Source organism: Drosophila persimilis, unplaced genomic scaffold (assembly GCF_003286085.1).
Source record: "Drosophila persimilis strain 14011-0111.01,24,50 unplaced genomic scaffold, DperRS2 tig00000000-arrow-pilon, whole genome shotgun sequence".
Classification (NCBI taxonomy): domain Eukaryota; kingdom Metazoa; phylum Arthropoda; class Insecta; order Diptera; family Drosophilidae; genus Drosophila; species Drosophila persimilis.
The window spans coordinates 1,050,004-1,063,072 of record NW_020825288.1 but is presented as its reverse complement, the minus strand read 5'-3'; the positions used below and the strand labels follow the sequence as shown (position 1 = coordinate 1,063,072).

Here is a 13,069-nt window from a genome sequence, read left to right as displayed (position 1 = left end):
GTTCTCTAGGATTGCACTCTGCAGTAATGGAATGGGGAATGGAAACAATTTTGGTTTAGCTATTCACATTTTCATACCAAAATTTTGAGACTGGGGACTACTTTTGCACTTGGAGATAATTTAACGATTTATATGATATGATTTTTGATAGATATGGAAGTGTGCATTTTCTGGTGGGATATACTCTCTATTGATCTTCTCCTCAACGGTTCTTCCCAAATGATTGTGAATCCAGCACATGTGTCATACTGCTTATATCTTTGTTGAAAGTATTAAAACAAGTATCAATTGGATCGCTTCATGTGACAAAACCTATCAGTAATCACTGTGGCAATGTTCGTTAAAGATGATACAATCATGTGACCCAAATACAGGAAAGCCTTCGACTCTTAGGAGCTATTTAACAGCGGAAGTCTCAATTAAATTGCCTGTAGTCCTTCTGCCGAGGTGGATAGTAGGTGGACTTGACAAACATCTGATCCCACTCGTATATCCAGCGCGTCATCACTGTACGGAAAGAGTAATAGATATATATAGGCATACTATCTACGCGAGTATACAGATACATCCTCCCGACTCACCCATTTTAGTGCCAACGATAACGGGACAGGCGCCGTGGAGGGTGCGATAGTCAAGGTCGTATGTCTCGCCATCCATGTTGTGCCAGAAGAGGACTGCGCCCCGCTCCGTGGGCACCACCAGATCCAAATTGGGGAAGGCAGTGGCCCCCCCATGCTCCACATCGTTCAGCTGTGCAAACAGAATCTATAGAAATGAGTCGAAATTCTTTGGATTCCACTGGGAGTACCCACGTAGAAGATCACGGTGGCAATGCGATCACCATGGAGACGTGAGGTCGGTGTGTGCACGCTGAAGAAGTCGTGGTGGGGCACGTAGATCCCGCCAAAGCCGTACTTCAGGAATTGAATACGTCTCATGCTCGTTAGCATGAGGCCCGTGAGATCCGTTATTCGTTTCTGAATGCACTCCACCAGCTGTATATCCTCTGCCACCAGCTTGGGGTTCGGGATCTGGACTTCATCGGCAGTGCGGGCGGGTGAGATTTTCGGCTTTCTTATCCCGCTGTCGAAGACGCGCGCGCGGTGCAGCAGAGGGGTGCTCATGTTTTCCAGCCTGGCCATCTCTTCGTCGCTCAGGACACTGTGGTACAGCACGATGTAGGGGTCCAAGGAGAGCTCCTCCATCCGTAAGGGGGCCAGTCGCAGGAAGGCTGTGGTTGTGGCATTGTAGCGACAATGCAGGCGCGCAGGCTTCGAGTGGGCTGCGGATCCGTCCGTCTTCCGTCTGCTCATGGAACTGCAAAGGCGGTTGAATTTCTCCGTGAAGTTCCCGTTCTCCATGTTGATGGATTGCTGCGGTGGATGCTTCTGGAAGTGCGACACGATGTGGTACGCCTTGTCTCCGAACGTCTTGTCCCCCCCCAGAAGAATCTTTGCCTCGTCGAACCTGTCTAAGGCCACCAGGCAGCGGGAAAGCAGAAGGGTAATGCCACTGCTCGTGGCCCCCAGCTCATCGTAGTACTCCAGAGGTTGCTCCTCCATCAGATCTTGGGACAGGGTCAGCCACTTGATGGCTGTCTGGTAGTCGGCTACGTGGAAGTAGAACTTCCCCAGCGCCTGGCAGTCCAAAGCAGAGAGCCGACCCCTTTAAGAGCGAGGAATATCAACAATCTGCATCCAGGATCTCTCAGCGGTACCCACCTGTACTGGATGCCATCCAGGACTCCCTCGGCCACATCCTTCGGTTCGAGATTATGCGTGTGGACAATGCGGAAAATTCCCCACATGGCCTCTGCCACATCTTCCGCCCCAGGAAGATGCTCCCGCATCAGCTCCAACGCAGCGATCTGCTCTTGCCCCACGAGCTGCTGCATGAGCCTCTCCACGGGGCCCCAGTCCTCGTGCAACGTGCGGATGAGCGGGAAACTGTGCAGCGGATTCGATAGGTACTCCTCCTCCCTGCCCTTTGCCTCGTCCAAAGCCCGCCGCCAATTCTCAGCCACTCTAAGACCACAGATTATATCTAAGACTGGTCCCATATGAAACTCTCCCCCTGAACTCACCTCCTCAGCACACTGATCTTCTTCTGCAGCTGCTCCGCGTATGCGTTGAGATTCGCCGCCAGCTCGAGGTCCTGCTCCACAAGCTGCAGTCTGCTCTGCTCCGAGACGACATAGTTCTTGCGGTGGGTGTGGTCTTTCACAGTCTCATCGTGCCAGCCCTCAGCCACGGAGGCCAGGCCGAGTCCAAGTGCCAGCATCCGCATTATGGGAGTCATCTTTCGTGAGTATCGCTTTGCCAGCGAGTGGGTGATGGAAAATCGATGCATAAATAGCATGTCATCGGGCATTCGTTGCGGTCAAAAAGTGATGTAAAAATGTAGCTGTAGCACACCACAGCTGGAAGTACGCTTGATAAGCACTGAATTGTGATGCCACTGATTTACGGGGAATGTAATAAAGAGGAGTATGACAGGAACGCAACAAACACATTTTTAAATCGATTACCTGCATAAACAAACAGGAAGTCTCAATGCAATACAGAGCCCTATACTAATCAACACGAACAAGTGCGTTCTCCAGAAGCAATCCGACACCGATCGCCAGCTGCAGTCGCGCCTTTTATGCAGTCCCACCGTCTCCCACACGTAGGCCAACGTGCCGATCGCTTATCAGCCGCTCTCAAAAAGTCAACGACGCGGACGCTTTAAGCCGAAGTCGAAGCCGAAGCCGAAAGAAGCTTTAAGCTCCGCAGCCGAGGTGCAACGATCAACAGCTTATGAAGAATAAAACAGTTCCTTGTGAGACTTTCTAGAATTCTAGTGTACCAAGTTCCAAGTCAAATTTATAGGTACCGAAAAAACTCTATTATAATTCACATCAGTTTCCATTGCAATCTTCAAACAGCGAATATTGCTCTCTGAGAAGTGCCAAACTATTCCTCTAAGACAATCATCGAAAGTCGCTCTTTCCCTTTCTAACCCATACACACTGCTGCAGAGGAACACGCTCAACGCGCGCTTGCTTCATTTTGTCCCCTTTGAGCCTCTCTGAGCGAGTCGTCTCTCTCCTGCGCACTCTCTCACTAACACCTACACAGAAATGGGACAGACAGTGGATAATAACAAACGGTAAATTGTAAAGAAGGCAACGAAAGAATACCCTGAGAAAAATACTTGGTCCCGAGATACATATGTACATACATATATTAGTACCACTTAAGAAAACTGCGGAATACAAATAATATCAACCCCTTTCTGTTTTTCAGATGATATTTTGTGCTTTTGATGACGGTTTGTAACTTATCACATCCAACACTACAATGCTGCCACTCCTGGTCCTCCTAATCCTCACGAGTGCTGCTGGTCAGAGTCAGAGTCAGACGAGCACCGAAACGAGCTCCAATCCACCCAAGGAGTTTATGACCTCAATGGCTGATCGAATGGAGCTGCTGCTGCTGGACAGGGAGCTGATCTCAAACCTCGTGCAATATGCTGAAGAGTTGCAGGAAAAAGTCGACGTGCTGCAGAGGTGAGACTCGAGATAACTACTGAGAACCGTTTCAATCATTTGGGTGGTGTTGGGCGCTCCCACAGATGTGCAAAGGCGATGCAAATACCTCTGGAGGATTCGAAGGGCAGGGAGGAGGAGTACCTATCGAATCCGCTGCACAGTTTCCAACTCATCCGACACATGCACGAGGACTGGCGCCATTTAGAGAAGTTCATGCGGCAGCCTGTGGGGCAGGGTGAGTGCAAATCTACGAAAGAATAATGGATATAATCGCCACGCTTTCCATTCAGATCAGATTAATTTCCTTAAAAACAAGGCAACGAAATTTCCTTCAGTAGAAGGGACTGAGGAAGCCACGGAGGCTATTTATCGGATTATCCTCACCTATAATGTGGAGCCAGCGCATCTCGTCCAGGGGCTAATCGATGGCGTACAGTACAAGTAGGTCTCCAGCAAGATTACTCTGCTTTAGCCGGTTATTCCATAATCCTCCTGCAGCAGTAGCATTTCAGCCATCGATTGCTTCTCTCTTGGAACTCTGTTCTTCCACTTTGGGGAGTACGAAAATGCAGCCCTATTTCTACAATACTCCTTGGACCTGGTAAAACCAGAATATTATTCCGTCAACCATGTGCTGGAATTTGAGTCAAGCGAGGTCATCATGCTCCTGGCCCGATGCTCGGTAGAACTGGGTGAGTGATCATGATCCAACATTCCTCTGCTTAAAATCTATTTCACATTTATTTCCAGACATGGTAGAGGATGCTCGAAGGATACTTATGGGCCACCGTGATCTGGCGGAGCACTCGGACCGTCTGCTCAACTTCTACACACACACGAGACACGTCCCAGCCTCGTGGGAAGAGAAGCCCTTTCTGCCCCTGGAATTCATTCAGATCTGCCGCTCTTCGCACCAAAATAAACCCTCGCGCCTGCACTGTCGCTACAATGCCACAACCACACCCTTCCTGCGCCTGGCCCCACTACGGATGGAGGAGCTGTCGCTGGATCCATATATCGCCGTCTACCATAATGTCCTCTCCGACGCGGAAATAGCCGAAGTGGAGCGCGTGATAGAGCCGTTACTGAAACGCATTGGCAGGTATGATGAAATGCCAAATTCGATGACCCCCAGCAAGAGGCGCACGGGCTTTACAGGCCCCCATATCGATAATTATATGCATGTCTCGGGCGCTCCGGTGATCGAACGTGTCCACAGACACATACGCGATATGACCGGGCTGTTCATGAACGTGCATCTGATGATGATTAAATACGGATTAGGGGGCCACTGCGATCAACACTACGATTTCCTCAACGCTTCTTATCCGAGCACCCACGCTATGGGCGACCGCATGGCCACTGTCCTCTTCTACGTGAGTCGGTTCGAAGCTTTTTTTGGTCACCCACTAACTAAAGGATTATCGCTCTGTCCTTTAAAGCTAAACGACGTGAAACACGGCGGCTCCACTGCCTTTACCGATCTACAGCTTAAGGTCCCCTCGGAGCGGGGCAAGGTCCTCTTCTGGTACAATATGCGGGGGGAGACGCATGATCTGGACAGACGAACCGTTCACGGTTCTTGCCCCGTCATTGATGGCACCAAAAAGAGTGAGTATTTCTTGTAGGTTTTTATTTCTCCAACTTAAATGTATCTCCCCTTTTGCAGTCCTGTCCTGCTTCATAAATGAGCTGGATCAAATGTTTATCCAGCGCACGTATCGGCCAGGGAATAGGCACTCAGAGAACATAAAGGAATGGCATTAAATTCGTGTCGTAGCCTGAAGGATGCATTTCTTAGGAAGAGGTTGCGATACTTTGTTGTGGTTTCTATAGTTTGATTCTTGTTTAAACGATTAGCATCCGAAACCTGCCCTAACTTGGGAAATTCTGATGATTCGAATAGTATTTACTGAAAATCAAATTATTTCTGTTACAATATATTTTGTATGAAAAAAATTCTTCAAAATTCTGTAAAATATATCATTTCTAGCATACTATTGAGGATTAAGCGAAATACATTAGCTTTTAATCAAGTAAAATGGATCTAAAACACATACGATCTATCTATTTATCTAATTAGAATCCATCTGAATAAGATAAGACACATGGATGTGACCACTTTTCTTACTCAAGAGCAACGAAATCGAGTCTTACATGTGGATCTAAAAAGTTAGCTATTTTTCAAATGAATGTTCAAAGAATTGATTATAAAATAAATTTTAATTAACAGTATCATCTTTACTTTTAATAATATTCGTGCAAAGTAAAAATTCTCTAGCTTTAAATTTAGAATAAAAAAAACACAATTTGTGCCGTGTGCTTTTTTTCAAAGCATTCGATGCCCACTAATTAAACACCTTATTATTTCCATTCAAACGATACGTTCAAGTCGACCTTCACTTTTTAAAAAAACGAAATAGCACAAAATAAAAGGTATTTTCTGCTTTTCAGATGATATGTTGTGCTTTTGATGACTATTTGTAACTTATCACATCCAACACTATAATGCTGCCACTCCTGATCCTCAGATTCCTTACGAGTGCTATTGGTCAGAGCACCGAAACGAGCTCCTATCCACCCAAGGAGTTTATGACCTCAATGGCAGACCGAATGGAGCTGCTCCTGCTGGACAGGGAGCTGATCTCAAACCTCGTGCTATATGCTGAAAAGTTGCAGGAAAAAGTCGACGTGCTGCAGAGGTGAGACTCGAGATAACGGGATCCAACCCCCGTGTTAATCGCTTGGGTGGGGTTGGGTGCTCTCACAGATGTGCAAAGGCGATGCGGATACCCCTCGAGACTTCGAAGGGCAAGGAGGAGTACCTATCGAATCCGCTGCACAGTTTCCAACTCATCCGACACATGCACGAGGACTGGCGGCATTTAGAGAAGTTCATGCGGCAGCCTGTGGGGCAGGGTGAGTGTAAATCTTCGAAAGAATAATGGATATAATCGCCACGCTTTCCATTCAGATCAGATTAATTTCCTTAAAAACAAGGCAACGAAATTTCCTTCAATAGAAGAGACTGAGGAAGCCACGGAGGCTATTTATCGTATTATCCTCACCTATAATGTGGAGCCAGCGGATCTCGTCCAGGGGCTAATCGATGGCGTGCAGTACAAGTATAACTCCAGCACGAACTACACTGATGGCCCACCCAGCTCTGGCGGAGCACTCGGAGCGTCTGCTCACCCTCTACAGAAACACGAGACACGTCCCTGTTTCGTGGGAACTGATGCCCTTTCTTCCCGAGGAATTCAATCAGATCTGCCGCTCCTCGCACCAAAATAAACCCTCGCGTCTGCACTGTCGCTACAATACCACAACCACACCCTTCCTGCGCCTGGCCCCGCTACGGATGGAGGAGCTGTCGCTGGATCCTTATATCGTGGTCTACCATAATGTCCTCTCCGACGCGGAAATAGCCGAAGTGGAGAGAGTTACTGAGCCGCTTCTGAAACGCAGTGTCGTGTTTGATGGAAAGGAAAATAAGATGTCCACCAGCAAGAAGCGCACAGCCCTGGGAGCCTGGCTCCCCGACTATAATATGGAGGTCTCGGGCTGGCCAGTGATACAACGTATCTTCAGGCGCATACACGACATGACCGGGTTGATCATTAACGATCATCAGACCATGCAGCTGATAAAATACGGCTACGGGGGCCACTACGATATCCACTTCGACTACTTTAACGCCTCCATTCCGAGCATCCACGCTATGGGCGATCGCATAGCCACTGTCCTATTCTACGTGAGTTGGTTTCACTTTCTTTTTGAGCTCTGAATAACTGAAGGTGTTGCTGAACGATGCGAAGCACGGCGGCTCCACTGTCGATGGCGCCAAAACGGGTGAGTATTTCCCTTCGCATTTATAAAGCTGAAATGTATCCCCTCTTTTGCAGTCCTGTCCTGCTGGATACACGAGCTAGATCAAATGTTTACCCAACCCACTTATCGCCCAGGGAATAGGGCGTTTATTTATTAAGTTATATAATGTGAGAAGATTTACGATACAGGTCTATTTTTGTATCAGGCAATAAAAAAGAATCAAGAGTTGTGTGGTGTTCCTAACTGTACCTAATTAGTCCCTAACTGTACCGCCACACTGAAATAAGTCGAAATAAACGGTCACTTAAAAAGTATGTAGATCGACTTTCGGCCGATCGACAAGCCTCGTGTCGCTCTCATATTTACTTACAGTGATGTTCGTGCCTGGTCTTTTGGGGTCCCTATCTCCTATAGCCTCTGAGATCAAGGCGGACGAACTTACAGTTAAAATGCTTGGCTCTCCGAATACGGCGTTTCACCGTTACAAAACTGGCACTAACACCGCATTCTTCCCTGATTTTGCTGCAGAGCGTCATTAGTTATAATGATAAGTCGCTTGGCTACTGGTGTAGTCGAGTGCTGAGACCCTATCACATTTTTACCATACCTCGTATTCTTCTTCATGACAAATACAACCAAATGTTTCGAAAAAAAAAACAATTTACTTATAAGTACATAAATACGTGCTCTAGAGACCGCATATTTTGTTGTTGCATTATTAATTAATCAATCTATAAAATAAAAATTACTCCATCAAAATCAGTTGGTGGAAATGATATAACTTGGCTCGGCTTTACTTTTGAAAATTGTTGTTGTTATATACTTGGGGGCTAGCCCCTTGCGCCAAACCCCGGCACACTCGCTTCTTTCACCCGCATCGATCTCTTTTATATGATCTCTTCTAAGCCTTAGCCTTACAATTGCCCCATAATCTAAGTGATAAACGATCTATTCCCTGGATGATAGGTGGGCTGGATAAACATTTGATCCCACTCGTGTATCCAGCAGGACAGGACTGCAAAAGGGGAAATAAATTGTAGCTGGAGAAATGAAAACCCACAAGAAATACTCACCCGTTTTGGCGCCATCGATGACGGGGCAAGAACCATGAAGGGTTCGACTGTCCAGATCGTGCGTCTCCCCGTGCATGTTGTACCAGACGAGGACCTTGCCCCGCTCCGAGGGGACCTTCAGTTGTAGTACCGGAAAGACAGTTGAGCCGCCGTGTTTTACATCGTTAAGCTTCGGGTGATAAACAGAGAATCCATCGGTTAGTAAGAGCTTAAAAAGAAGCTTGAAACCGACTCACGTAGAAAAGGACAGTGGCCATGCGGTCACCTAAGGCCTGGGTGATCGGAAGGGAGTCATTAAGGTAGTCGAAATGGGTGTCGTAGTGGCCTCCGTAGCCGTATTTTATCAGCTGCACAACCTGGCCGCGCTTTATAATCAGTCCGGTCATGTCGTGTATGCGTCTGACGATACGTTGTATCACCGGCCAGCCGGAGATATGCATATTTTCGTCGGGGATCCAAGCTCCCAGGGCGGTGCGCACCTTGCTCTTTTTACTGTTGTCCATCTCCCCCACGCCAATGCTTTTCAGAAGCGGCTCTGCAACGCGCTCCACTTTGGCTATTTCCGCGTCGGAGAGGACATTATGGTAGACGACGATATATGGATCCAGCGACAGCTCCTCCATCCGTAGCGGGGCCAATCGCAGGAAGGGTGTGGTTGTGGCATTGTAGCGACAGTGAAGGCGCGAGGGTTTATTTTGGTGCGAGGAGCGGCAGATCTGATTGAATTCCTCGTCCAGAATGGGCTTCATTTCCTCCGAAACTGGGACGTGTCTCGTGCTAGTGTAGAAGTTGAGCAGACGCTTCGAGTGCTCCGCCAGATCAGGGTGGCCCATAAGTGTCGTTCGAGCGTCCGCTTCCTGGTCTGAAAATTAATGAGAAATTGATTTTAAGCTGGGGAAAGTCGGATCATAATCACTCACCCAGCTCCACGAAACAGCGGGCCAGTAGCATGAAGACCTCACTTGAGGTCAATCCCAGCACATGGAGGACCGAATAATGCTCTGGTCTTACCAGATCCAAGGAGTAGGCCAGAAATTGTGCAGCTCTTCCGTACTCCCCCCAATGGAAAAGCAGTTTCCCAAGAGAGAAGCAATCGATGACTGAAATGCTACTGCTGGAGGAGGAACATTGAATGTATGGCTGAAGTAGAGAAATCCTGCTGAACACCTACTTGTAGTGCACACCTTCGATTATCCCGTGGACGAGATCCCCTGGCCCCACATCATAGGTACGAATAATCCGATAAATAGCCTCCGTGGCATCCTCGGTCTCTTCTACTGAAGGAAATTTCGTTGCCTTGTTTTTGAGGAAATTAATCTGATCTGAATGGAAAGCCTGGCGATTATATCCATTATTCTTTCGTAAATGGCCACTTACCCTGCCCCACAGGCTGCCGCATGAACTTCTCTAAATGCCGCCAGTCCTCGTGCATGTGTCGGATGAGTGGGAAACTGTGCAGCGGATTCGATAGGTACTCCTCCTCCCTGCCCTTCGCTCCCTTAAGGGGTATGCGCATCGCCTTCGCAAATCTGTGTCGGCACCCAACCCCACCCAAGCGATTAAAACCGTTTTCAGAGGGTCGGGTCTTGTTATCTCGAGTCTCACCTCCGCAGAACGTCGACTTTTTTCTGCAACTCTTCAGCATATTGCACGAGGTTTGAGATGAGCTGCCTGTCCAGCAGGAGCAGCTCCATTCGGTCTGCCATTGAGGTCACAAACTCCTTGGGTGGATTGTAGCTCGTTTCCCCTTTTGTCTTACTCTGACTCTGACTCTGAACAGCAGCACTCGCGAGCATCAGGAGAGCCTGGAGGAACACTTGCATAGATGCGAGTGGTAGCATTATAGTCTTGTATCTGAGAAACGATTCCTTATCCTGGTATTTTCGCCGCTTTCAATGATATTATAGTGTGACGGGAACACAGATGCTTGCGAGAAAAATACTAGGGTTGCTATTTAAGTTTCTGGCCTAGGTCGCTTTTAGCCCTAATAGGACCCAATGGTCGACGATGATTTTCTATAATATGTAATGTGTATTTTTAAGCAAAGAATACTTAGATCAGCTTAGTTCAACTTTGATTGTGACAAACCGGTAAAAGACTGAATTTCGCGAATGTTATCCAAAAGCAGCTGTTATGCCACAAAATATTGTTCGCGTAGGATCCCAAATAATTTAAAAATCTTGCAAAAAGAGGCTCGTGTCGATTGGTGAAAAAAAATAATATAAAAGTACGACCGTGGTGCTTTAAAAACTGTATATACCATCTATACATGTTACGGATGAGATATATATAAATTTGAGCCCGAAACAAAACAGTTATCGACGGTATGGATGCTTTAAAGCGAGACAAATGTCAAACAGTCAATACAAATTATAAGGCAATTATCTCATATAAGAATTGTTCAAAATTAAATTTGTCACGCTAGGCTACATTGTAAAGAAGAGAACAACAAAATTTAAAAAAAAAAATGCTCAAGAAGAAATATTAAGAATGGTAAAAAAAAACGTACAACTTTTCAAATGACGAATTTTTCTGTGCGTAATTAATAAAGACTAAGAAGGAATGCTATTTAAAAATAATATGAAAAAAATTTATCTTAAGTTAAATTTAAAATTGAGTCTTTGACTTGAAATATCTTCAACCTCTTTGTAACTACGGTGTCAGGTGATCAACTCAACCAAGTAGATCAGGCCTAAAAATTACTAATTTTTGTCTTGTGCAAAGTACAGCTTTATTGATGGGCGTAAAGTGCTGCGATTGATTATTGCTCGGCTCCACACCGCATCGAATGGGGAAGAATGGGAGGACCGCTTCGCTCAGTCTTCCGGGTCCACGTACAGAAACTTTAACAAGACTGCAAAAAGAGAAGATTATCGATCATTGATGAGAGGCCTCAACTGGAGAAGGACTGCCAAAGCTATACCCAATCCACTGCCCACCACATTGGGGCAGACGGTGTGCTCAAAGTCGCCTTCGTGGAATGTGATCAAAACGTCGCCCTGCCGCGGATGCACTGACATTGGATAGTGTGGTATAGTGATAGCTCCGCCAACCTCTACATCATTCAGCTGGAAAGAAATGGGAATCAGTGAGGTAGGCAGAAATTTCCTTAAAACCTACAAAGAAGATAGCAGTTCCCTCGATTTCGTTAAAGTCCAGGTCGGAAAACTGCAATGAAATCATACATAAAGGAAAGAGAGACAAAGAAACCTAAAAGGATCATCCGATTACTTTGGAGGAGTCCTTGAACAGCTGGAACAGACGGAAGGGCTCTTGCTGGGCGTACTCTAGCACATGGAAGTTATCTGCGGGCTTGAAGTAACCCGTCATGTCCTGCACCCGCTGCTCCAGGCGCTTCATCACCGGACTGTATTCATCCGGGACAGAACAGCCTTCTATACCGCCATCCATATGGATCATAGCTTCCAGTGGACACCGCTTGAGGGCGTCTCGGATATGTGCGACCTCTGTCTCGTAGAAGGCATCCCTGTAGATTACAATGTAGGGAGAGGAGAGCACCTCCTCGTAGCGTAGCGGGGCCAGCCACAGGAAGGGCGACAATATCGAATTGTACGCACAAACGGCGAAGTGCGCGTCGAAGCTTTCCTGACACTGGCGCTGCAGGGGACTGGGTGTAGTCACGGGCGCCACGATGGGTTTCATGGGCTCGGGCTCGCGCAGGCTGCGCAGCTCTTGGACACCGGACTCCTGCAGCAGGTGCACGTTGTATTCATCAAGTATTACGGCATTCTGGTAGGCCAGGAACACCTCCTCTCGGTCTGCAAGAGAACCAAAATTTACGCGGAGATCTTTGGATCTGTGACCATCACCCACTGAGTTTGTCGTAGGTCCTGGCCTGCATTCGATACGCCTCAGAGCGAGACGTACCCAGCACGCTGTAGAGATCGCTGTACGGCGACGCGGTGTAGTTCTCGGCTGCTACGGTGAACCATTTGATGGCCTCATGGTAGTTCTCCTTCTTGTATATCTCCAAACCCATGTGGTAGCAGTCCAAAGGGGAAAGATAAAGGTTGCTAAACGAAACCAGGAGGTAAGGAGGGGGTTTACCCAGGAGAAGCTTTCCTTTCTCACCTGTAGAACTCCTTTTGGGCCACCAGGAAGGAAGGTTCGTATGCGTAAAACTCGGCCAGGCTCTGCACTGTTTGGGCCGCCGCCTGGAAGTCCTGCCGCTGGGGCAGCTGCGGCAGGATGCGTTCCAGCTTCGCCACCTGGTCAGGCCCTACTTGCTCCTCCATGTATACTTGCCAGCTGACCCAATCCTGGTGCATGTGCCGTATCAGCCGGAAGGCATTCAGCGGATTCGACAGATACAGCTCCGGATCCTCGTTAGCCTCTTCGATCTCTTCGTTGTACTCCCTCAGAGCGCTATGGAGGACGAAGAGGTATCGATCAGAAGGGAAAGGACCCTCTTTCAGACTCACCCATTGATGAGGCTGATCTTCCCCGTCAGCTCCAGGGCATAGTCTCGCAGATTCTGAATCAGTTCCCGCTCTAGAGTTAGCATTCCCTGGAAGCGTTTCTCGTCAAGAACCGCCTCGAGAAAGGGGCAAGCCAGGCACAAGAGCAACAACGTGTACCGTAGCGCAGCCATAATGAGGAAATGATTTTCAAG

At 47.6% G+C, this 13,069-nt stretch overlaps 5 protein-coding genes across 6 annotated transcripts; 2 read left to right on the top strand and 3 right to left on the bottom strand.

The window, feature by feature from the left end:
- Positions 1-261: 261 nt before the first annotated feature.
- LOC6595323 (prolyl 4-hydroxylase subunit alpha-1) lies at positions 262-2,444 on the bottom strand. The gene is made up of 5 exons (XM_002020414.2): positions 2,084-2,444; positions 1,722-2,024; positions 813-1,665; positions 582-750; positions 262-507 (listed from the first exon to the last, which is right to left on the bottom strand). The coding sequence occupies exons 1-5, from the start codon at positions 2,368-2,370 to the stop codon at positions 416-418; spliced, it is 1,704 nt and encodes a 567-aa protein (XP_002020450.2). The 5' UTR covers positions 2,371-2,444; the 3' UTR covers positions 262-415.
- A 502-nt stretch (positions 2,445-2,946) lies between these two features.
- On the top strand, positions 2,947-5,419 carry LOC6595324 (prolyl 4-hydroxylase subunit alpha-2). The gene is made up of 8 exons (XM_026993347.1): positions 2,947-3,150; positions 3,288-3,550; positions 3,616-3,767; positions 3,823-3,973; positions 4,031-4,224; positions 4,283-4,908; positions 4,975-5,143; positions 5,202-5,419. Exons 2-8 carry the CDS (start codon positions 3,342-3,344, stop codon positions 5,297-5,299), a joined length of 1,599 nt encoding a protein of 532 aa, XP_026849148.1. The 5' UTR covers positions 2,947-3,150; positions 3,288-3,341; the 3' UTR covers positions 5,300-5,419.
- A 621-nt stretch (positions 5,420-6,040) lies between these two features.
- Positions 6,041-7,464, top strand: LOC113567463 (prolyl 4-hydroxylase subunit alpha-1-like). The gene is made up of 4 exons (XM_026995425.1): positions 6,041-6,234; positions 6,303-6,451; positions 6,697-7,286; positions 7,438-7,464. The coding sequence occupies exons 1-4, from the start codon at positions 6,041-6,043 to the stop codon at positions 7,462-7,464; spliced, it is 960 nt and encodes a 319-aa protein (XP_026851226.1).
- Positions 7,465-8,141: 677 nt separating this feature from the next.
- Positions 8,142-10,571, bottom strand: LOC6595325 (prolyl 4-hydroxylase subunit alpha-2). Of its 2 annotated transcripts, none has more exons than XM_002020416.2 (8): positions 10,525-10,571; positions 10,042-10,451; positions 9,814-9,965; positions 9,608-9,758; positions 9,357-9,550; positions 8,673-9,298; positions 8,437-8,605; positions 8,142-8,378 (listed from the first exon to the last, which is right to left on the bottom strand). In XM_002020416.2, exons 2-8 carry the CDS (start codon positions 10,275-10,277, stop codon positions 8,296-8,298), a joined length of 1,611 nt encoding a protein of 536 aa, XP_002020452.1. In that variant the 5' UTR covers positions 10,278-10,451; positions 10,525-10,571; the 3' UTR covers positions 8,142-8,295. The 2 variants fall into 2 exon arrangements, with proteins under 2 accessions (XP_002020452.1, XP_026851237.1); XM_026995436.1 differs by having other exon boundaries at positions 9,357-9,547.
- A 577-nt stretch (positions 10,572-11,148) lies between these two features.
- LOC6595326 (prolyl 4-hydroxylase subunit alpha-2) lies at positions 11,149-13,063 on the bottom strand. Its single transcript, XM_002020417.2, has 7 exons — positions 12,879-13,063; positions 12,529-12,822; positions 12,271-12,470; positions 11,668-12,215; positions 11,557-11,604; positions 11,360-11,504; positions 11,149-11,290 (listed from the first exon to the last, which is right to left on the bottom strand). The coding sequence occupies exons 1-7, from the start codon at positions 13,046-13,048 to the stop codon at positions 11,253-11,255; spliced, it is 1,443 nt and encodes a 480-aa protein (XP_002020453.1). The 5' UTR covers positions 13,049-13,063; the 3' UTR covers positions 11,149-11,252.
- Positions 13,064-13,069: the final 6 nt, after the last annotated feature.

Excerpts from the sequence above, each read along its gene's own strand:
- LOC6595323 (XM_002020414.2), bottom strand. The coding sequence starts at position 2,370 with ATGCCCGATGACATGCTATTTATGCATCGATTTTCCATCACCCACTCG. Across the intron at positions 2,025-2,083 it reads AAGATCAGTGTGCTGAGGAG|AGTGGCTGAGAATTGGCGGC; the intron begins GTGAGTTCAGGG and ends CTGTGGTCTTAG. Across the intron at positions 751-812 it reads TTGCCACCGTGATCTTCTAC|CTGAACGATGTGGAGCATGG; the intron begins GTGGGTACTCCC and ends CTGTTTGCACAG.
- LOC6595324 (XM_026993347.1), top strand. The coding sequence starts at position 3,342 with ATGCTGCCACTCCTGGTCCTCCTAATCCTCACGAGTGCTGCTGGTCAG. Across the intron at positions 3,551-3,615 it reads AAAGTCGACGTGCTGCAGAG|ATGTGCAAAGGCGATGCAAA; the intron begins GTGAGACTCGAG and ends GCGCTCCCACAG. Across the intron at positions 5,144-5,201 it reads CATTGATGGCACCAAAAAGA|TCCTGTCCTGCTTCATAAAT; the intron begins GTGAGTATTTCT and ends CCCCTTTTGCAG.
- LOC113567463 (XM_026995425.1), top strand. The coding sequence starts at position 6,041 with ATGCTGCCACTCCTGATCCTCAGATTCCTTACGAGTGCTATTGGTCAG. Across the intron at positions 6,452-6,696 it reads GCGGCAGCCTGTGGGGCAGG|CTCTGGCGGAGCACTCGGAG; the intron begins GTGAGTGTAAAT and ends TGGCCCACCCAG. Across the intron at positions 7,287-7,437 it reads TAGCCACTGTCCTATTCTAC|TCCTGTCCTGCTGGATACAC; the intron begins GTGAGTTGGTTT and ends CCTCTTTTGCAG.
- LOC6595325 (XM_002020416.2), bottom strand. The coding sequence starts at position 10,277 with ATGCTACCACTCGCATCTATGCAAGTGTTCCTCCAGGCTCTCCTGATG. Across the intron at positions 8,606-8,672 it reads TGGCCACTGTCCTTTTCTAC|CTTAACGATGTAAAACACGG; the intron begins GTGAGTCGGTTT and ends TATCACCCGAAG. Across the intron at positions 8,379-8,436 it reads CATCGATGGCGCCAAAACGG|TCCTGTCCTGCTGGATACAC; the intron begins GTGAGTATTTCT and ends CCCCTTTTGCAG.
- LOC6595326 (XM_002020417.2), bottom strand. The coding sequence starts at position 13,048 with ATGGCTGCGCTACGGTACACGTTGTTGCTCTTGTGCCTGGCTTGCCCC. Across the intron at positions 12,216-12,270 it reads CAGGACCTACGACAAACTCA|ACCGAGAGGAGGTGTTCCTG; the intron begins GTGGGTGATGGT and ends GTTCTCTTGCAG. Across the intron at positions 11,291-11,359 it reads TGTGGTGGGCAGTGGATTGG|TCTTGTTAAAGTTTCTGTAC; the intron begins GTATAGCTTTGG and ends CTCTTTTTGCAG.